General features: G+C 41.4%; 2 protein-coding genes and 1 long non-coding RNA gene across 10 annotated transcripts in view; 1 reads left to right on the forward strand and 2 right to left on the reverse strand.

Annotated features, from left to right (window-relative positions):
• Positions 1-11,253, reverse strand: part of PRELID2 (PRELI domain containing 2) — a 48,961-nt gene extending 37,708 nt beyond the window's left edge. For 4 of the 8 annotated variants that reach the window (XM_090064224.1, XM_090064223.1, XM_090064222.1 and 1 more), the window contains exon 1: positions 10,713-10,902. In XM_090064224.1, coding sequence (XP_089920350.1) covers positions 10,713-10,790 — 78 coding nt within the window. In that variant the 5' untranslated portion in view covers positions 10,791-10,902. Of the gene's footprint in view, positions 1-9,865; positions 10,117-10,712; positions 10,910-11,163 lie in introns of those variants that run through there. The other 4 variants (XM_090064226.1, XM_090064229.1, XM_090064227.1 and 1 more) reach the window with 4 other exon arrangements.
• On the forward strand, positions 10,387-11,661 carry LOC149856270 (uncharacterized). Its single transcript, XR_016444385.1, has 3 exons — positions 10,387-10,721; positions 11,132-11,420; positions 11,524-11,661. It is a non-coding gene; the product is annotated as an uncharacterized LOC149856270 (long non-coding RNA).
• Positions 11,662-14,077: 2,416 nt separating this feature from the next.
• Positions 14,078-20,215, reverse strand: GRXCR2 (glutaredoxin and cysteine rich domain containing 2). Its single transcript, XM_090064221.1, has 3 exons — positions 19,871-20,215; positions 15,871-16,089; positions 14,078-14,254 (listed from the first exon to the last, which is right to left on the reverse strand). The coding sequence occupies exons 1-3, from the start codon at positions 20,213-20,215 to the stop codon at positions 14,078-14,080; spliced, it is 741 nt and encodes a 246-aa protein (XP_089920347.1).
• Between the last annotated feature and the right edge of the window lie 2,959 nt (positions 20,216-23,174).

Below are 23,174 nucleotides of genomic sequence, written 5' to 3' on the forward strand. Positions count from 1 at the left end.
ATTACCCAAGTATTTAAACAGAAATAGACTCAATTTCCTACATAGTAGACTATAAGAAATGGTGTTAGAAGTCTATAAGCAGATGGAATGGTTCAGTGAGTCTAACAGTCGCAACAAAAGAGTCTTTCAAGCCAGCCATGCTCTTCCATCAAGGTTTTTATTCCCCGAGGATCTTCAAGTTCAACAGCAGCAGAGAATAGAAAGAATTCACTCTATTAATTCAGCCTTGTAGTGACCTACTGGGGTGCCTCCTCACTCAAAAGCTTTCTGCCTTGCCATTATGGCTACTGAGGTTTCAGTCCTCCTACAGAAGACTGATCAGCCTGATGGCTCTCACCATGCCTCATCTTCTCTGAAGCAACAGCAAAAGGAAGCAATAATGCAGGACTAACTTTCCTACTCACCCATGAACAATATGTATCCTATCAGGAGATGCAATTTAAGAAAGTTAATCTGCTTGATGACTACTGCTAAATATTATCAGTGATAATATACTTCCCTTTCTCTATTAATGTATTCTATCCAAATTAGAAGAAACCTGTGGTTGCAAAGCCAAAAAATGATACAATAAAATTGCCCAATCACCGTTAAGTCAGCCCCTTGAATTGTGCATCTGCGCTATGAAAGTCTTTATGATCACTATTTTGCTCTCCTACTCTGCTTCCCTCTACCCTCCATGCATAGCTCTTACTCCCATTCACCCATCTCCTGCAGACACCTTCACCCTCAGCATATGCACACACTTTTCAGCCCACACTTCCACTGTGTCCGCTTCCTCCTTCTCTTCCATACCCCTATACACAATAATGTGGGGAGAGGGAAGAAGCACAGGAAAGGTGTCCTCTCTTTTCACATCCTGCACACCAGGCTAACCTATACATACACACATGCATGCACACCATGGAAAATTTCATCCCAAATGCTTCAGAGACTGTTACAAAATAGCAAACAACTGAAAACTAGAGTGGAATAGATTACTGCAACATTAACAGCTCTTCCTGTATCAGTATTCACAAACCTGAAGGGCTTGTAGTACAATTCACCATTTGTCACCAAAATCATGGGACATTTAATGAATTGAAATTAGGGAGTGCCCATGGGTTAGTCAGTGGACTGACACTTGCCACGTGTGATGAAAAGTCAGTGGTGAGAAGGCAGACTCCCAAAGTGGAATGTGGATATAGAGCATCTGGACAGCTTATTTCATCGCCTTAGTGTAGGTGGGAGAAGCCCTCCAACAACCTGAAATTTCAAGTTTGGTTTTTGTATGGAAATTACAAATTTCAAAAGACCACTGTTCCTTATCTTTACCATCACCTTGAAATGTTTTGATGCCATCTTGTGGTCAATACAAGTAAGACTTTGAATCTGTCTTCTCTATATTTTATTAAGGCAAACACTGGAAGGTGCAAGACAGACGTTAATTGGGGGAGGGGGGAGCAAAAGACCGCACTTACTGCTTCACAGTTTCATAACTTAAAAAAAGATGTAGGAAGTATATGAGGAATGTCAGTATCTTGTAACGCACCCATTCAATTAACTCTGAAAATATGTTCATGTTTACTAAGGTTGTTTATTGCTTTAACAGTTGGACAGGATGAGAGAATATGAAGAGATTCAGCAGCATCATGCAGCTGAAGCTAAAACCTAGGGGAGAGCAAGGAGAGTTCTAGTCGCCTTATGCCTTTCACTTGCTTTGTACTTAAACAATGAACTCGCCTCTTGGTTTAAAGATAATATTACCAACCTTTGCAAATACTGTGAGATCTGAATCTGAAAAATTCTAGGTAAATCTTAAAATGTGTTTAATAGGAAAGGTATGGCATGGGATGGAGGGGGAAATTAAAAATGTTATGCCCACTGGGAAAGTGAATTAGTTCTCCTGGTGAAGGATGGACTTGAAGTATAATTTGTTTTTAAAAACAAGTTTAAAGATGTTTCAAAAAATACAATTGCTCCTGAGTTCCCCTGTCAGTTTTCACAGACTTTGCTATTTTAAAGAGTGTTTATCCTTCTATTGCTGTGTGAAAGGTTCAAACAATAGAAAATAACTCATAACAAATGCAATGAAAATTACTTTGCCTTTATTTTCTTTTTACTTTCCAATTATTTTTAAGAGTCAGTGATGGCCCAGAACCAAGACCATGATAGTTTAGTATGGTACCTATGTAATGCTGTCTATTTGTTTGTCTAGAAATTCATTTGCCTTTTCAATGAACTGGACATGTTCTGAGTCATACTGGCAATATGCTTTTTTATTATTAATTTATTTATTGGAAATAATGAATTATTTTCTTCAGCTATAGAAAGCCAACACTATATAACTACTGAATAACTCCTTATGTGCTATCTTTCTAAAAATTCTTTGACTGCTCTAAAGACAAGAAATATCACAAGAATTTCTCAGATGTGTTATTTTCTAATACAATGAAATACAACCCTAAGTAAAGTAAACTGAATTAAATGCATAAAATCAGTTATAAAATTAAAGATGCCTATTCCAACCACAAAACTTCTTTGGGTAAGTAATTTGTGAGAAAAACTGATTTCTAAGACAGATTCTGCGTTTAGCTGTAGGGAGAAATCAATGTAGATTACCTGTAATGGTTTACATAAAACTAAACGATCTCAAAGCAAGAAACTGTTGATTTTACATGCAAGATCAAATGGAGCTCAAATAAATCAAAATGGCAGCATCAAAGACCTGCAAAAATATTTAAATCAGTAAATATTCTGAATGATTCTTTTTTATCCCAGCGAAATTAAACACTGACAATGCAAAAATCAACCCTTTCAGGCCTCTCAGACACTTCTGTAATTAATTTATATTTAAAATAAAAAGGTGATACATGATATGCACATGCATAACAAATAAGGCCTCTCTCCTAAAGATTTTGCAGTCTAATTGATACAATCTGTCTATATTAATCTATAGTTATATATGCTATAATTATCACTCAATCACTCATCTTGCCACACTGACCATCTACACTACTACATAAGCGGAGTAAGCTAAGCTAAATTTCTACACAGCCTCAGTTTTCCACTGGAAAGGAGAAGTGAACCAGGCCTACTACTGCTGCCCCATACCACAATACAGAGGCACAGACCAGCTACAGATAACACATCCTAAATCTGTATTGTTTCACGGCAATGATCTGGAATGATCCAATTCAAGTCCAAGCAGGCCAGTGCTAGAACTTGGCCACCGTGGCTAGGGACAGACATTACACCTAACCTGAATCAGCTTAAGTGATCAGAAACTGGTTTAAACCTGTAACAGAACAAGCATTCAGTGCACATAAACAAGTTTCAAAATGGCTGAAACCACTCTGAGATAAATGTGGTTGAATGTTATATCAAACTTAACTGATTTGGCTCAAACCAGTTTATGCAATATCTATCCCAGACCCCTTCCTGGTTTAACTTGAACCAGAGTCCCCCACTGTCCCGTGTGGGCTGGGCTCTTTGCTCCAGCCCAGCCCGGCTCACCCCACCCCTCTGCTCCCCAGCGGTAGCAGGGACAGGCAGGGATGACCAGGGTCGGGGGTCTGGAGAGAGAATGGTTTAATTCCCTGCTCCCTGTCCTACTGGCAGTGACCCGAGCTGGGTCTGCCTGGCCCCCTCCTTGTTGCTGCAGCAATGGGCCAGCATGGCCCCTGAGGCAGAGGTAGAGACAGGTGTTATTCTCCCCTCTACCCCCACTGTCCCCAAGGGGCCACAGCCACGTCTGCCAGTCCCAACTGCCGCCAAGCAGCAGAATAAGCCCCCTCCTGTCCCCTCCGTTGGATGCCAGAGGGAGGGAGAATAACCCCCATCCCAGCCCCTGAGGGCCCCCGCCAGCTGGCATCTGGCTCTGCCAGGTGGGAGCTGGCTGTGGGGCGGGCTTTCCTGGCCAGCTCAGAGGCGCCGGTGGACCCCGAGCCCAGCAGCCACCACCATCATGCCTCCTGCCCTGTATAGCACCCGGGGCTGCAGCCTAACAAGCAGCTGCAGGCTGGTCAGGGTAGGGAACTGCTCTGCTCCCCTCATGTGGAGCTGCTGTAGCCACACCATGCTGCACTGCACCACTCTGGGTGTGGGGGCAGGAAGCTTCTGCCCCACATGTGGAGCTCTGGCTCTGGCTCCCAGATGCCTTGGAAGTTGAAAAGCACCCAGGTGCAAGGCTTCAGTCTGGAGGCTGCAGCTGGAGCCCCCACTGCTGCCTCCCCAAGCAGCAGGAATGGAGTCACCACTGCAGGCAAGGGGAAGCTGGCATGACATGGGTAGCTTCTTCAGCCCGGCAGCTTCAACCTGAGCTGGGCTGAAGCTGCTGGGCTGATGGAAGCTCCTCCAGCCCCAAACGGCACTGCACGGTGCAGCAGCAGTCACAGCTGGAGGCAATGGGAGAAAAACAGCCATGCTGGGCCAAGATGGCTTTCCCCTGCCTGCAGTGATGACTCCCCCTCCCATTCCTGCCACTCCAGGAGGTGGCGGGGGGTAAGGAAGGAGCACCCAGCAGACCCAGCTTGGGTCCCTGCAGGTGGAACAGGGAGTAGGGAATTAAACCTGTCTCTGGCCAGTGAGAGGGGAGTTTATTACAGTTTACTGCTTCACATTAATAGCATGTGTAGATGCACTGCACGAGTCTGAGAATCCTCCAGAAATTTCCTGTCTTCCCAAGTCACCTGGAGCACCTCTAGATAACTGCAATTTCTCTCAGATATCTCTCTATTATGAACCTGTTTTTTGCTTTACAAGCAAACAATAACTTGGGTGCCAATCCCACGAGTGGATCCGTCTGCCAGTGGGAGTGGCAACTGTCTTTATCCCTTGCCATTGTGTTCTGGGGCATATAGCAATTCTGCCTCACTTTTCCTTAAGTATACATTTCAGTCCCTTGGCTAAACCACGTCTAAAATCATAAAGATAGACAAAAAACAGCATAACAATCTATACAGTGATAAAAGTGATACAGATACAGCATAACATTCCAGTGAAAATACCCGCATAAGATCAGTGAAATAAGAAAAATTGCATGGCACCCCATGAAACCCCACCAGTCCACAGTAGGGTTCATGTCACCTATATACACTGATACCTGCAGGGGGAAAAAAGGGTTATCAATCACACATTTCTGCTGGTCACAGGATCTTAGACTGAATTCATCTGATGAAGGTGCAAAACCCTATTCTGCAAACTGTGTATGTTTTTACAGGAGTAGGCTTGAATTTTATTACTCCACACTTTTTTTTTTTTTTTTTTTTTTTGCTATGGAGAATTATGTGTTACTATTACATTATTGAGAGGTAGATGAATGGGAAAAATCTGACACTTTGGGAATGCTAAAGGTCATTTGTATGAGAAGCAGGAGATCCAAGAATGCATCCATGCATCTCAGTCCATGAACTCTTACAATCCAAACAAGGTACAGCGGGATTCTCAGAGGCACCTGGGGACCTTAGGCACAAAAGCCCCTTTAAAGAATCCCAGATCTGATTAATTTGGTCACCTCTGAAAACAAGTTTAGTTTTACCTGCTCAACCTATCTTCGTACAACATAAAAGCCACAGCATCAAGCGCTGTATCTGCAAATTAGAAAAATATATAGAAAAGCAATAAAATCAACATGAACCATAGGATTTATTAAGCTAATTTTACTAAGTGGTTTCTTCCATGAGACCATGTTCCTAGTTTAAATAAGTAATGTACTGTGCTGTCACAATTAAGAAAGGTTAAAATAATCCTTTCTGCTCAATGCCTCCGACTGTCATAATTAGGCTCACTCTTTTCCTCCCCTTGGCTTTTTTATGTCTTGCAGAGGTATATGTCAGAATATTGTTTCTATTTGTAATACTGCTTTGGTTCGAACAGTTAACAAGAAATAGCAGTGACAGCTATTTCTGACCCCCCAAATTGTCAAATGCCTGAGAAAACCAATTTAAAAAGTGACCCTTGCATGCCATGGCCCCCTTTACTAAGTTATTACTAAGTTTTCAAATTAATATTTCACCACATATCCCATTATGATCAGTTAACTGTTGGAGCAACATCCCAAACTGAAAGATTAAGCAGCATGACTATTTACACTGGCCAAACATACTGCTCAAGATTTGTGCAACTGGGCAATATATTCAGTTTGTAACTTCATTTTTTTTCCATCTTTGCAGAGGCTTCTTCCTTGGTAGCCAAGAAAGGGACAGCTGTGCAAGATTAATAGAAATAAGAGAAAAAATACTGCAGACTGGGCACTTATGTCTGTATTTACTGTCCAACATTTGGACACATACATTCAAGGAATACACTGAAGAATTATATTTTATATAAACTTCAGCAGGCAACAGAGAAGCCATTTTCAGTTACTGGATTATCGTATATTAGCAGTGAACTAATTTGGTGAAATTAAGTATTGAAACATAACACTCTGGAAGGCGAAAAAATGGTTAATAGTAACGCAAACATGACACCAATTAATTTGTGAGCCCTTATTCCTATATCACATCAAATACTCTCATTTGTTTTCAACAAGGCCAGGATCTGACTGACAGCCTTTAAAACAAAATGTAACCACATTATTTCTTGGGGGAAGAACAATGCTGCTCAGTGCCCTTATGCCTATTCTGATAAAAACGTTTTTAAAGAAATGGCAAAATCCTTAATATAAACAGAAAACTAACACGGAAGCATACGTCCCTGCTCCTGTGAGAATAGATTACCAATGGTTTTAGCAAGGATCTCTCTCTATATTTTAAATGGTAGGTCATCCACTGCTGGTGGCAGGAACCAAAGATGATTTGGGTCCTGACCTTGCAGCTGACCAGTCAGTGTGCCTATATATGATGCCACTTGTTCTACTGGTAGAACAGGCTGCCCAGGACTGGTCAACTGCAGTCAATTTAGTTTTCATAGCACTACCCAGACCACAGCAGTCGATTTTTGCCTTTTCCAAGTGCATACATTTTTGTTTCTCCCCAGGGCTGTTTTTCTCTTGCTAAGACTGCAGCTGCACTACCCTGATAAACCCTATAAGATACAAGTTATGGATTCAGCCAAGACAGACCAAAATGTATACCCCATATTTGGATTTCCTAAGACTCAGCATTATATTTTAAAAAGCTGTTTGTAAAATCTCTCTCATCCTGTTTCTTTGGCAATGAGATCTGGTTCCAACTAACAGACTGACCTGCCTTTGTAAAGAAAGGCTCTGTAACAACAGGTAGTTTATTACTAATAGGCCAGAACAAAGCAGAGTTAAAATACAATATCAAAAAAAGAAGCAGGAGACCAAATTTATCCTTGATGTTTTCAATAAAGTTGCCCTAAGTCAATAATGTTTGTCTTCCACAATAAAAGAGGCTGCAGATAAACAAAAAACCATCATGGTATTCTGGGTTAGGAAGATGCCCTGGGCTATTGCTAACGTTTATGCTGGAGAAACAAATACTGTGGAGACGGCTACATATTTTCCTGTTGTGTTTTTTTTTTAAGTTTCAGCAAGAAAGCAAAAAAAACCACACCAACCAGTGTCAACACATTATAAAAACTACAGTTCACCTCAAGTTTTCAGCTTTTATTCAAGGGAAATGTCAAACAAAGGCTAGTTTGAGCAATTATCTTAAACCCTGTGCCAGAGAGAAACCAATGCATGGAGAAAGGAAAGTTGAAGGATGCATCATCACTCTGAGCAGCACTGATGAAATGTTATTCCCCTGCATGTAAAATGATTTCCATTTTAAACTCTGCTTCTCATGTTAATATTTTGGTTTGTACTACCTTCATCTTGCACAAGTCAGACAAGATAGGTTCACTGCTCTGATATAAAAGCATCTTCCTGCAATCATTAATTCTACAGGGGAACATTTACAGCCAAAGCAAACTATTTCCTTGATTAAAATTTACATCTTGGAAATATTTCTACTGATCTGATTTTTACTTTTAAACATAAAACAAAGTTTGGGCCTACACAACCTACTAGGGGCCCCTTAAAGCCAGAATCATGCAAGTATCTTCTGCCAACAGAGCTCTGCACACATGCAGCCCCTCTGGCTTGCTTGATTGCTGAAAAGGAGGAGGGGGGATGACAACACCTGCATGCACGTACTTGCTGGATCATAACTTACGTTGTAAAATAAACAAGAGCTGTTTGGTTACACCATCACAGAGATGTATAAAAAAGGCTTAAGTCTGCTGAAAAGCATGTTTTAAACATGTAACAATGTAGCATAAGGTAACCAAACTGAGAGCTGTTTTTCTAAGTCAACTGGAAACCTTTTCATTTCCAATCCTATCCATGTGCTATGGACACCCAACCTCTTTCCTTCTGAGGAAAATTCTGAAAGACTTCTGATTTAATTGCTTATCACATCTGGACCTGCCCTACTTAAGACACGCAGTCAGCACAGATGGAAGTGAGGTTGCAAAGAAACAATTTCTGAAAAAGAAGGGCAAGGCACCGTTCTTAAAAGGATAAACCACACAAGCAACATCCCAAGTCCACGTGGAAGCATGCTTTCATCCATATTAAAAACACTTCCCTGCTATAATTACAGAAGCCGGAGTTTTCATAGCCGGTTTCTTTTCACTTACAGTTACACAGGCAGAACGAGACCAGAAACAAGGCAAACATGCATGGGTGACTGCATGGCCTCAAAAGAAATACTGATGAGATTCATGTCACATCTTTGTTTAAATACTTCCACCTGTAACAAGTGAAAGAGAGGAAAAGAAATACATATTTTGAAAGAAAGGAAAAGAAAATGGTATATACACACGCAGATAAATATATATATTCTTTCTAGAAAGAAAAAGACAGAAAAAATACACACACACACACACAAACATATATACACACACACACACACACATGCATACCCCCACCTGTAATAATTGAAAGAAAGGAAAAGAAATGTTACATATATTTATATATACACATATATACATTTTCTTTTCCTTTCTTGCAATTATTACAGGTGGGGGTATGTGTGCACGTGTATAGGTGTATATATATTTCTCTCTCTTCCTTTCTCTCTCTTCTCCCTCCCCATACATCAAGTTACCTGATGATACTATTTGTACTTAATCTGCTTCACTGATTCTTCTGTGCAGAAAAGGGCTTTTGTGTGAGAATCTTTTGAACAGCAACAGAGGAAAGCCAAATGTTTAGCTAACCCTGTCCCCCACCCGCAAATGCAAACCCAGGAAGATATAATCACAGTGGAAGGCAGACAGACTCCAGAGATGTTCACCAGTGGTGAACATGCCCAGGATCACTGTAATACGCCACTTCTTGAACAACCTTTTTCTGTGGTTTGACCATGATTTTAAACCCTCTTTTAAAAATTATATTAAAAAAAAAACTTTTAATAGTGCAGCCCAAGTGCCTAGGGTGGCCATCATAGAGGACATTCCAGTTTTCTGCTACTGTATCCTCTATTGATATGAAATCCAACATATTTTTGGATATGTCCTCTATTTTTCTCTTCAAGAGGACATAAAGGCATCTAGTTTTATATCAATACAGGACAGAGGACAACTGGACTGTCCTCTCTGATGGCCACCCTACGACAGCGGGAGGACCTAGATCCTGCCTGGACCTGATGTTCTATAAGGTCCCTTCCAGCCCCCAACAACCATGAAACTCAGCTCCTCAAGTTGGACTCCTCTTTGCCAGAAACACTTCATGAAGAAACCTCTGTGCTCGGGAAAGCCTTGGGGAAATAACCCTGGGGCAGAGGATTAGGAAAGGTTGGAAAGCAGACTAAAGAAGCCCGGCCTATCCCATTTAGAAAAGAGACACTTGAGAGAGGACGTGCAAGAGGGTTACAAAATAATGAATGGCCCACAAAGTGTCAATAGGGATTCATTATTCTCTAATTTCTCACTTTACCAGGAAGAAGGGCGCACACAATATGAAGCAAATCGTGTCGCACATTTGGAGCAATAAAGCGAATCACATCGCAGGTTTGAAGTGAACTGCATCCCGGGTTTCAAGCAATAAAGCTAATCTCGTGGCAGGCTTGAGGCAAATGGCGTCACAAGCTTGAAGCGATAAAGTGAATCGCACCACAGGTTTGAGGTGAATTGCATCACAGGTTTGAAGCTATAAAGTGAATCGTGTCACAAGCTTGAAGCGATAAAGTGAATCGCACCGCAGTTTCGAGGCGAAGGAAGGGAAGTTTTCTCGCAGCGGGCCATTCAGGTGAGGCTCCACGGCTGCGCGAGCTCGTCCCTAGGGGCTGGGCCCAGCCGGCGTCGAGCAGCGGAGCGGGAACCTCTGCCTCCCACCTGCTGGACGGAGGCTTAAACTACACTTTGGGACCTCACCATATGAGGAGGGCCTCTACATAAGGGGAAAAAAAAAAAAAGCCTGGAAATTTTCGTTCTCAGATCACAAGCCCACACCTCTCCATAGAGCTCCTCCGTTATAACTCGCACATGGGGTCTACGCAAGTGTGCGGAAGTGACGATACTTCCGGCTCTGAAAACGAGTCATGAAACCCCCAAATCGGATGTTGTATTTATCGTATTTTCACCCGGGCCCCGGCCTGTGTGGGCCCGCGCCGCGCCACGCCCCGCCCGCTGAAGCCGGCCCAGAAGGCCCTGAGCGGGGCTGCGAGAGGAAACGTGGCGGGAGGTGATGAGGCAGATCCGGGTCCGCGCGCCCGCCAGAGCAGGGGCACGCACAGCGCCCCCTGCCGCGCCGCCCCACCCCGGCCCAAGGGCGGCCCCGGTACCTTGCGGAGGTATATGGCCACCACCTGCTCGAAGGGATACTTGTAAACCTGCCGCACGTCCACCACCACCCCCCCCATGGCTGCGCGACCCGCCCGGGCCCGGCTCCTCCCACGGGCCCCCGCCCCCTCCGCCGCCGCCCCGCGGCCCGAGCGAGGCCTGCCAACATCCGCCTACCCTGCCCCGCCCCGCCCCGCCCCTTCCCCGTCAAGAAAAGCTGTTCTGAAATCAGGATAAATTACCCCCTATTCAAGAAGTGCCTTATTATCCTCTCCCTGACAAAACCTATTAGGGTCTTCCTGGTGGAAAAGCCGTGGTCCCACTTCCTGCTATGGAAGTTCTGCCTTTCCAGGGCTCTCCCTGGTGTTGAGGTCAGCCCGTCCTAGCCTGGATCCTGCTCTTCCTCCGCTCTTTTCAATAGATGGCACCAGCAGACCCAGCGTCGGGTGTTACCCGCTTTTCTTTCCTGGAAACGGCTTCCTGAAGAGCACGGTCCTCATTGCCTTCGAGCTTCTCCCCCGACATGCAGCGCGTGTGGCCTCTTTCTACTGACCTCCCCGACTTGTCAAATGCCTGAGAAAACCTATTTAAAAAGTGCCCCTCTTGGGCGCCCTCTTTACTAAGTTAGTACTAAGTTTTCAAAGGAGTATTTCACCGCACATCCTGCTATGGGTCAGTTATAACTGTGGTGCGGCATCCCGAAATGAAAGGTGAATCAACGTGACTTTGCACTGGATGAACGTATTGCTCACAATTTGTGCAACCAGGCAATACGTTCAGTTTGTAACTACATTTTTTTTTTCATCTTTGCAGAGGCTGCTTCTCTGGTAGCCGACAAAGGGGCAGCTGTGCAAGATTAATTCAGCCTGTGATGATGGCAAGGTTGAAGAACAGAGGGGGTAACGGGCACTTGTTTTCTCTGTTTATAGTCATGCCACAAAGGCCTTGCAAACATAACTACATCTATGATCCCTGCCCCCTCCCCAGCTTTCCTTGTCATTATATTACGATAACCTCTAGGAGCTCCAGGGAAGATCCAGACGACGCGGTGCTGTACACTACATAATTATACAGTAAGAGAAAGTTCCTTTTCTGAAGGGCCGAATGCAAGTAGACAAGACTGACAAAGGGAAACAGAAGCACTAGGAGGTGAAGGGACTCTGCTAAGGTCAGAGCACAATTTAGAAACAAGGCCACAATCGGAACTCATGTCTTCCCATAGTTCAGAGCTCTCTAGCACAGTACGCACTTGACCTACTGCCAGGGACCACGGTCCAGACAGGCTTGTATGCGATGGAAATAGAAATACTAATAGCAGAAATAATCCCATTGACTCTGTCCGCTCTAAATGTGATGTTACTAAGAAAACTCCAACATATTCAGTGACATTTCTAAGTAAGGTAAGATAATATTCTAAGTTACTGAGGGCACTGTACAACCAAGAATGTCTGAATTAATGTGAAAGGGGAAAAAAAAAAGAATCAGACCCAAATAATAATATAACACGGTGCTGAATTTTACAATGTGTCACTCACATACCTGTCTTATTTGCAATGCACACTGAAACATATCTTGTAGTCCTTAATTTTTAATTCGGTAAAGTTCCTATTGAAGTCAATGGGATTTTTGCCTGAGTAAGTAAAGGATAGAGCTCATTATGCCTAGTGTTTCTAACCATGAAACTGTTACAGGAGAGTGTCAGGATAAATGGGGACAATTGACAAGGAGAGGCATAAAGAACTGGTAACAGTGCTGAAGAAGGAATCTGTTTAATGAGAAGCAACAGCAATAAAATACGGACTTTCTAAATTTATATTTTCAGCTAATTTTATTGTAAGCATTTAAATCCCTAAGCAGAAAAATTACATTGTTACATTTACTCTTTTAAGCTAGTGAAATATCAAATGAGGCTAGCAAAATTTTAAATGAAAAACCAATCAAATTTTGAATAAAAGGAACTTAACTAACAAAAATTTTACAAACTTTAAGAGTTTCATCTACCCTCGTATTCATGCACAGAGCAGGACTCTTGCACTACATTAAGAAATCAAATAGTATAAAGCACTTGGGGAAAACAAAGCTTCTATATAAACTACAGCCTTTAAAGGAGCCTGAAAACTAAAATGTATTTTTTTACAAATAATCTAGATGTCTCAGAAAAAATTGTGATGTACACCTACCAAAGTGAAAACTTGGCCATAAATTACCTTGTCTCAGCTTGCAACCTCAGCATGTACAGCATGTAAGAAGTCTCTTAACTCATCAGGATCTCAGAGGTAATATGGAAGTTAAACCTGCATTAACATTGCCCATGAATATCAAATGTAATAAACAGAAGGCTTTGAAGGAAAAAAAAACAATTTTCCCTGTTGACTGCCACTCTATGAAGCCCTTGTGTTCCATGCTGCCACTTGTATCCTGCTAAGTATTCAACATTGCCGCTTCATTGAAATTAATTAGAGTTTGCATTTTGCAAATTACAACACCAGATTAATAATAGGTATCAGGAGCCCTATTCATCAACAGTCTGATTCTGAAAAGTACTGAGCACCTGGAACTCCCACTGACATCAAAGGGAAATGTGGGTCAGCACAAATCAGAACCAACATATAAAACTCTCTGGTTTTTCTATTTATTTATGTTTCAAGTTTCACAGTGATCATTTATCATTATGACTCTAGACTTGGAAACAGTTTCTGCTACCTGAATTATATGCTAAAAGAATCTCTGTATAACATAGAAGTAGAACTGAAATAAGCTACATCTATTAGAAATACATGCACCACTGCAGGAATAAATATAGATTTAATTGCAAAATACAGTGCAATGTTTGTATGTTCAGCATTTTAAACTTGACAGCAGCCTTTATAAGATTGCTACACTGTTGTTTTTCAGTTCAACAAATTATTTACATGCTTAAGGCATTGCTATGTCTGTTACTAGTTACTATTATTTTGTTACAAGAGTGCTTAATACCCCCAAAGATTGGGACCTCATTGTGCTGCACAATATATGTGTATACAGAAATAGACAGTATTAACCCCAGCAAATTACAGGCCCTGATTCTGTCAACATTTACACATGGGCTTGACTTGAAGCATGTAGGTAGATTCTCTGATTTATGGGACTACTCCAACATGTGAAGTTAAATACTACATGTTAGCATTTGCAAGATTGGGGCCTACCTTCATTAACAGATGTAACAGGTGAATGTACCAAATCAGAGACAAGTAAATGAAGTAATAGGGATAGATTTGCATGTACACCTTTGCCAACTTTTAATAACCTTGTGTTGTTATACAACAACTATTTAATTGAAGACAAGTAACATAGACGGAGGTTTCAGTAGGATGCTGCTGAGATACAATTATGCAGCACAGATCTGGCAAGGTTGCAGGCCATTTTCATTGCAAGCAGGACAGCGGAGAGCCCTGAACTCTTTAAATCTATTAGCCAACATCGAAAACTTGCTTCCATGGCACAGAGAGCAGGGGGCAGAGCCTGATCCTTTGCACAGGGAGCAGCGGCGCTCTATGTCTCCTCCCTGGAACAAAAGGATCAAACAGAAGTCTTTTACTTAACATCTGACATCCAAATTAGTGACAAACACAGAACTCTCACCAGGAGAGCCCAGTTTAGGGAATAATACTCCTTTTGTGGTCTGTACAACAGCTCTTAGCATTGAAACACGCTCTCCTTTCCCCCTAGGCTTGGATTCCAATATGGTGTGCCAGGCACTCTTTCAAATTTCTTATCAGAATGCACTGTTTTGCAAAGACAGGATTAAATACTTTCTAACAGAAAAATATACCGTGGCAAAATTTCATCCTTTTGATGTCAAGTTCAGTTATTTGCATCCATGTATTTCTCCTTTACACAATATTACAGAACTAGTGTTGAAACTCAAGGGCCTAAGTCAAGATGCAGATTGGTGGCAGATGCATGCTTTAGGTGCCTGTGAAGTGATCTGAAAATGCAAATGGGTTTATTTCAACTTATAATGACACTAACAGGACACCTTCCAATGTCACAGATGTCCTTCACATATATAAATATTCATTATATCAAATGTAATCAATATATATATTAAAGTGAATTACCATAAAATACTCTGCACAACCAAAAATAATCATCATCGCAAGACCTTCAGCTCCATCAAGTGCTCACTATAACACATGGACTCTGTAGAGAACTCAGGACTTGATAAATTATTCAAAAGCAATGCCTTATGACAGTTTTCTCCCTTTTATGCTATGTTGACTCCAACTTGAGGACTTCCAATGCACATAACTATGAAAACAACATTAAGGTGGCCCTCTAACCTATTCACATTTAGAACTGAAATCCCTGACTTGGTCGCAGCTGAAAACTAGTTTTCCCATATCCATTTCTACATAAATAAATTCTGTGCTACAGTATGTGTGATAGATTTGAGAGCCAAAGACACTTTGAAGACACCATAATACTTAGCATCCCCTTCAAAAAAATTAATCTCCTCTTAAAGTGTCTGAGGGTGGGCACCTAGATCACTAGTTATTTGGTAGGCCTCAGACTTTTCAGAGAAGATACAGTCTTCACTCTCATTGTGTGCTTATATATCTGAGCTATAAGTAGATTTTCTGTTGAAGAATGTATGTAAGTAAGCCTACATCAAGCATAAAAGGTCAGTTACTGATTTGCAAAAGTTGTAATTCTTTGGAGTTTCACTGCACAGCAAAACTATATATTGGGATCCAATTAAGATCAAACTAATTGGAATTGTGACCAGTAATATGGCAAAGAATGACCCATGAAAGAAATGGTTGACCTCGCTCTGAAATACTTCTGCTGATACGAAAGTACTTCAGTTTCAATTTCAGGGCTGTTTTAGCTCTATAGTAGTTTTTCTCTGTATGCTCGCGTGAGAGAGTGAGAATAAATTTTGTGGCCTGGTCTCGTGTTCCTTAGGTGGAATAGGGATTTAGGACCTGAGTCTGTTTCCATACATTTCAGTGGAAGTCCTGTTGGCTTATTGGAAAGACAATATTCTTCTCGTGCAAAAGGAGGCATTGTGCTATTAAACAATGATCACCCTCTCCCCCCAGCTGACGTGGATGCATAGGATTGGGGCAGGACCCTGGGAAGTGTGGGGAGGAAGCATTGCAACCTATTTTGCCTTACCTGTCCACGCTGACTGTGAGCAAAGTGCCGTTCTGCATCTCTCAAATGCCTATTGATTGGCTCAGCATCTCCCGTTTTCCCTTCTCGGAACATGAAGTCATTCAGGCCCTCATTCTGGATGATTTTCCTCACCAGCTCTTTCTTGTCTGTTGGTGCACGGATGATTTTCAGGTTGTTGGTGTAGATGATGATCTTACCAAAATCTAAAATGGGTGAAGGCTGTAAACAGGAGTCATGAGCACATCAGCTGTACAAAGGCATCATACAAGGCAAAGGTAGCAGTAGACTTTGCTCTTTTGGGGTACTAAGACCCATAAATTCTCAATATGCAATTCACCTGCAATTGAAACACATTTTGGCCAGATTTTTAGAAAAGCTCAGCAAACTGAGGTGCTGTGCTCTATTGAAAATCCTTGTCCTGATTCTGGATGTTGAGCACTTGAAAATCTGGCCCTGACTTAGACCAAAGTCAGTGAGAGTATTCCATTGACTTCAGTGAGCATCCAACAGCCCTCTGAGTCCATCTTCTCATTTTAGCCCCATGTGGAAGTAATCCATTACATAATGTGAACACAGCAAGAGCAAATCCCGGGACGTCATTCTCCCCTTGTACTCGCCCTTGGTGAGGCCGCAGCTGGAGTACTGCATCCAGTTTTGGGCTCCACAATTCAAAAAGGATGAGGAGAAGCTTGAGAGAGTCCAGAGGAGAGCCACGTGCATGATCAGAGGTCAGGAAAACAGATCTTATGATGATAGGCTGAGAGCCATGGGACTCTTTAGCCTGGAAAAGCGTAGGCTCAGGGGTGATCTGATGGCCACCTGTAAGTTTATCAGGCGTGACCACCAGGATCTGGGGGAACGTTTGTTCACCAGAGCCCCCCAAGGGATGACTAGGTCGAACGATCATAAACTTCTGCAAGACCATTTCAGGCTGGACATAAGGAAGAATTTCTTTACTGTCCGAGCCCCCAAGGTCTGGAACAGTCTGCCATCGGAGGTGGTTCAAGCACCTACATTGAACACCTTCAAGAGTAAATTGGATGCTTATCTTGCTGGGATCCTATGACCCCAGCTGACTTCCTGCCCCTGGGGGAGGGGGCTGGACTCGATGATCACCCGAGGTCCCTTCCAGCCCTGATGTCTATGAAATCAATGAAAATTCGATCTACAGTTTTTGTAGACAGAGAAGTCTTCACTTTATTTTCCCACAATTTCACATATGTCCAAGTGTATTTTCATGTCTTGGTTCTGCCCAAAAAGTGTAAGTACAAAGTTACAGTGAGGGAATATGCAAGTTTTAACTTTCTCCAGCTTAGTTTTGTACAATTAGAAGTGTGGATGAACAGATAGTTTGGAGCACTCACTCAAGCCAAGATACATTCTTACAAGCATATACAGGAATAATTCACGGCCTAATGAATATTCCTTCTCAAGTTCTGACACCCAATTTACCTAATGGCTCCCATATTTGCTCATGCAGTCAGTGTACTGCCAGAATCTAAATATTTGTTAAACATTCATATCACAAGTGATAAGAAGGAGACGAGACTAATGGTTCAAGAATGTGACATCCTGTAAAAAGGTCTGGGTTCTCTCCCCAGCTCTACTACAATCTCTCACATCGCTTAACTGGAACTACATCACTTCGGCCTTGCTTTTCAGGTCTGCTGTGTACCTGCAGCTCCTATTCATGTCGAGTGTAATGCTCTCATTTGAGGTAACAGGTATGAGACATCTTTAGACAAGTGTTTACCTTCTATGCCTCCCTTCTAGTTATCCTTGGGCATACAAATATTTACTTGTTTCTTCAAGTGGGAAATGATTGTAATTCTTAGATGGAAGAGGAAGAGAAGCAAGTCTAAAATGTTTTTTTACTGCTTGAATTTTTAGTTTTTTCTATTGTTTTTAAAGTTCTTCTTGGTCATACACTTTCCCGAAAGCAGTAAGTTTCCTCCTCTGTTCCATTTTCCCGTATCTCTTTACAGAGTATCATATAGCAGCTTCCCTAGCCTATTGTTTTACACATTGTGTTCATATTTCACTCTAAGTATGTATGTCAGAATGCCAAGTAATTGGAAATGCTGCAGTTTTAGAAGATACCAGGCCAGGCTTCCAGGTGATATAAATCAGCCCGTGAAGCTACACTGATGGCCTGGCAGACCCTTTCCTGTTCCAGTAGAAGCATGAAAAATTCAGATTGGCTTAAACCATTTCCATTTGCTGAATGCTTTTAAAGGCCATATATTTATGATGCAATGTGATTTCACTAGGTCCTGAATGGATTTTTGTAGCATACCAATTACCTTAGGAGCAGGGTGACAACTGATCCTAGAGAACGTTGCGGACCCTGAGACTCAGAGATTAGGTGACTTGTCCAAGAACACAGAAAAAGTAAATCGTCTCACCAGGATTAGTGTCCAGGTGCCCTGACATACACTAAGGTGCCATTTGCATTGGGTAAATATTCACTGTTGTAGAGTATTCATGCATTAGCTAGGTGTTGATGACATGGGATTTTATACTGCTCATCTCAATAGTATGGGATTCATACGCGCAACTTTGCTTAAGTATGAATGCGTGTTTACAACACAAATGATGTATTCAACCTTGTCCATAGGAAATAATTTCTAGCGCTTTTTAAATACTTCCCTGTTCATTGTTAAATAGAGTTATATCATGAAAGTGCCAGATTGACAACTGTGGAGACTCATTGTTCCCACTTTATGCACAGAACAGCACAGGTAGTAACACCAAAGGATTGAGAACATATTTCTGTCCGTAGGTCCATTATGTCCTGGCACTTTATGCAAAAATGCCAGTTATGCTTGGCTTAGGACTAGGTGCATTCCTGTTCATTAAAAACTGAACTGAAGTTACCAAATCATTTCACAGCAGCCCGCTCAAGCCTTGTCAGATGGTAATAATATCTGGTTACTATCAACCTGAAGCAGTAGCCCAACAGTGAAGTCTTTGTATCATAATATCACTCCACCAAACTGGCTAACCCCATTCACCTATTTTTAGCTTTGTTTTCTATTGCATGCACTTTTGAATTTTAGGTGTATACCCGTTGCATCAGCAGACAAGGGTCTTTAGGTAATCTGATATCTTTCATTAGACCAACTAAATAGTTGGGAAAAAAATTCCAAAAATGTTTCCAACTATGTAGTTGGTCTAATAAAAGATATCAGATTTACCCAAAGAACTTTGTCTGCCTGTGGCCTTAGACCAACATGGCTATAACCTACATCCCTATATCGGTTGCTTCTACTCTGCTTAGTAGATGCTTACTTTCCAGTTTAATATATCTATGTTATTACAAAAGTTACTATACCATGATTTATGTATAAATTGTTCTGTAGTTGGTATATCTAGATTTGATCTTCCAAGTTCACTAGAAGATCCCAGTCTAAGTCCCAGCACCTATCACCAAGGTACAGCAACTCAGTTATTCAATAAAGATGTGCTACACATCCATTACGTTTTCCTAAATTTGATTAACAATCATTTGCTAATTACTTCAGGCACTAGGCCATGTTTTCTAAACAGATTCAATTTAGCCTCTTCTCATGTGCCATTTTCACCCACAATGCAAATAGTCTTTTATATCTGCCTGCCTGTCAAGTAGGTAAATACAGAATCCTGTGTAAATATTTTTTTTTTAAACTAACAAAACACTAAACCACACAAACCATTTTCTCACTGGGGAGGGGAGGAGTGAAAAAGTGAGCTGTATAAACCAGATGTTTCTTGTGTCGCCGAGTGCCCTACTGTGATGCGCAGATACTATCATTTAGAACTGAACAGAAAACTGGCACATATGTGTGAGAGCAAGCATACCTGCAGACTTAGAGGCACATATCTGAAGACTTGACCATTATGCCTTTAACTAGATCTGAACTGAATCTCCATTGGATTAAATTGGAAGAGTCTAAATGTCATATTCTAAAAGCAAACCATTTTCTGGTCAGCTTGTAAATCTAAAGTGAATACTACTTACCTTATGATGACTATCACTTGTCTGGTAGTCACTGAAGAGAGGAGAGTTACTTGTTATACTGTACTTGTTGTCCTCTTTGAATATACTGATCCTTTGGGCAGTCAGTTTGGCTGAAGAATAAAACCTGGGATTGGATGTTTCTCCAGCCCCATAAAAATGGTCCCCTGACTCAAAGCTGCGGTGGAGAAAGCGGTGGGAATATTCTTTCTCTGGAGGCTCCAGTTCTTGGCCATCTTCGTAGACTTGCTTTAACACCCGACCACTGTATGCAGAAGATATTCTGAATCTCACTTTCCGGGGTCTTCCCTCATGCTTCTGGCTAAGTTTCTTCTGAGGATCATCCATTGATATGGATTTCACGTAGCAGCTTCCAGAAATCACCTCAGCCAGGAGAACTTTGGGTTTATAAGAAAAGTCACTTTGGTTTCCCCCAACCATGCGATGTATAATTCAGGGTGCCTATTAGGTCCTCACGTTACAGGCAAGCTGACACCTCTATATTAAATATTGATGGATGTTCACAAAAAGGAATGTAATTGTGGTGGTGAAATATAAGGCAAGGTTTACTGCATGCCCCTGAACACTAGATGGGTCCGTTTACAAATGTGAAAAGGAGTTAACATGGGAAGGATGATATTAAACTAGGAAATGCTGCCTGCTTTTTATCCACGGGAACACTTCCTTTATATAGTGTGATCAGAATCACCCCTACCAGCAGCTTTTAGCAGTGTTCTGAAAAGGTTGAAAGTTAAAAAGAGAGTTTTGCAGAAAAAGCAATCTACCTTCACAAATGGCAAACATAAATAATTCCCCTCACCATGCCTGCTCTGAAAACCTAAATACAAAGCTCTATTTCATTTTAATCCAAATGTGTTTTTCTACAGGTTGGTCGAGATCTAATTAAGATCTTCTCTTTATCTTTAAATCCCTGTTTGTAATTCTCATTGGCTTTCTGAGCCTTCTGTCCATTCTGATTTTGCTTTTCTATTTTTAAAGGCAATCGCTCCTGGAGAGGGACACAAGAGGCTTGACTCTCTCTGCCCTGCAGTTATTTGCCACTGGGCAAAATGCTTCAGTTCCTATTTATTCACTTTATGGTATGAGAAATGCAAAGCAGTAGAGGATCAGGCTCTGTGTCCTCAATGGCTTGACTCTTCTGTTCTCCCTCAATGGAGAAAAACAACAACTGCCACAACTGCTATACATTTTTTTTTGTGGCAACTTCAACTACAAGATTCTGGTTACTATAGAAAAGATCTATAGTATCTGATAGGAGTCCTAATCTAGCCTCCAACTCAAGCACTTTTAATTCTCTGATGCTCATGATGCTCTCCATCGGTACTGCAACTAGTAGTGACTCTGCTAAGGCTTTGTTAAGGATCTATGTCTGTTGCCCAGAAACTGATGCCTTGGTGACATGCACTTAACTGCCCTGTTAAAACAGGTATTAGCCTTACTGTTCCCATTTCCAGCTGTGCAATATAGGTTTTTCTTTCATTTCAAGGGGTCACATATTTTCAGTGGAATAATACATCAGTCGAGTAACTGTCATCTGGCTTTTAAAAATCCCATAATACATACTTATCACAAATACACAGAGCAATATATTCAGTCTTTCTGCTGTCTTGCTTAGGATCCCTAATATTATAGTAAATTGCTATCATAATTAAATGTGATTTCATCGAGTGGTGCTTAAACTAAGCTTTCTACCTATAGCCTACCCAGGTCACTTTCCTATAGCTGAAAAAGCAGGCTTTATAAAACTAAATAGATTCCCATGCTATGTTTATTAAAAGGATAACTTCATGTAATATTCTGAAGATAGCTCAGGGACCTAGGTACTGAAGAATTACTAGGCATTCATAGGGTACCTGAAGAAAACTGTACAGCAGGGCCCTCGTGTACTCTGGCAAATGCTTCTCTAGATCCTCTAGACTGCTGAGCTCTTGCAAGAAGCCAATACAGTAAAACCCAGATCATTTGTATCTGAGTGGTTCGCAGCCTGCAGAATTCACAACAAGTTGCCAAATAAAGGGTGACCCACACAGCTACCTGCAACAGCTTTTGCTTCAAAGGGGTGCTGCTTCTCCACTCAACTGGAGGACCTCAGTGGTCCTGTGCAGATTTGCCATAGCTGCATATAACCCTTGTTTGGTTCACAAGCCCGTTTCTTCACAAGGGCTACAAACCATAACCATATGTAGTAGCCATGTTCTTCATATATCATTACAAGTTTAAAAGATAAGGATTCTAGTCATCTTCATCCCAGCATTGAACCCTACCTCATATACACAGATTTAATTTGTTAGGTAAGAATGCAACTCAGTTCCAGCTGCATTTATGTTTAATAAATCTCCTATAAAAACTGCCCCTCAGTATTACTGCTTCCTTCTGATAAACAAACTAATTAATTTGACATGGATTGTACTTTTCCAAGACTTTTATTTGGAATGAATTTTAGTTTAGATTATGAGACTATCAGCACAGGAAATAAAAGTTAAGTATCCATGAAAGGACAACATGAGCACTTTCTCTTTAACAGTCTGCTCTGCATGAGCTCAAAATGGCTTCCAACCAGAGTATTATATTTGCCTAGTTAAGTATGCCACAAAGACACGATGGCCTTTTGTTTTAGGAATGGGTTTATCACATTCTCATTCTCTCTAGTGTCAATGGATATTTTTTTTGGTGCATCTGTGACATATGTAACCCATGATATAGTTAGGGTGAATTTCATCCTAGTACAAGAAAACCACACAAGGACCTATGAATCCCTACTTCCCAGGCCACGTATGAATTACAAAGTAAAAATCCCACCTCCCACAACAAAGGGTCCATACAGTACAACATGTAATCCATAAACCCCATTCTGAGGGCATCAGTGGGACTCCTGTTGCATTGGCCCTAGTGCCCAATAGTAAATCTCACACTTATTGAAATACACACTTATTACTGTTATTCTCTATCACTGTGCAGATAAGGAGAAATATTATAAATAAAATATTTAACTGCATCCTCAAGCTACTCAAATATTTAAAAAAACTTCAGGCCAGCATTTGCAAATTAAATCTTGTACAAGGAAGTATAAAGCTGTACTGTGAAGATTACATTTTGTTAGGTCTTCCTACAAACCCTTACCCCTTCCTGGCTCCAGCCGAGGAATATAAAGGCATGTCTCCTGCCAGTCAGCATACAGACATAACCTGCAGTATCAGCTGGTGAAGCATGAGCTGTTATACAGCGTGAGGATGGCTGTCAGAAACCTGCCAACAACAGCACAGATGCTGCACTTGGGTATGTGTCA

The sequence above is a fragment of the Crocodylus siamensis genome, chromosome 10, assembly GCF_052110815.1.
Source record: "Crocodylus siamensis isolate JL-2025a chromosome 10, ASM5211081v1, whole genome shotgun sequence".
Lineage (NCBI taxonomy): Eukaryota > Metazoa > Chordata > Crocodylia > Crocodylidae > Crocodylus > Crocodylus siamensis.

Excerpts from the sequence above, each read along its gene's own strand:
- GRXCR2 (XM_090064221.1), bottom strand. The coding sequence starts at position 20,215 with ATGGATGATCCTCAGAAGAAACTTAGCCAGAAGCATGAGGGAAGACCC. Across the intron at positions 16,090-19,870 it reads CAAGTGATAGTCATCATAAG|CCTTCACCCATTTTAGATTT; the intron begins GTAAGTAGTATT and ends TCCTGTTTACAG. Across the intron at positions 14,255-15,870 it reads CTCACAGTCAGCGTGGACAG|GGAGGAGACATAGAGCGCCG; the intron begins GTAAGGCAAAAT and ends CTTTTGTTCCAG.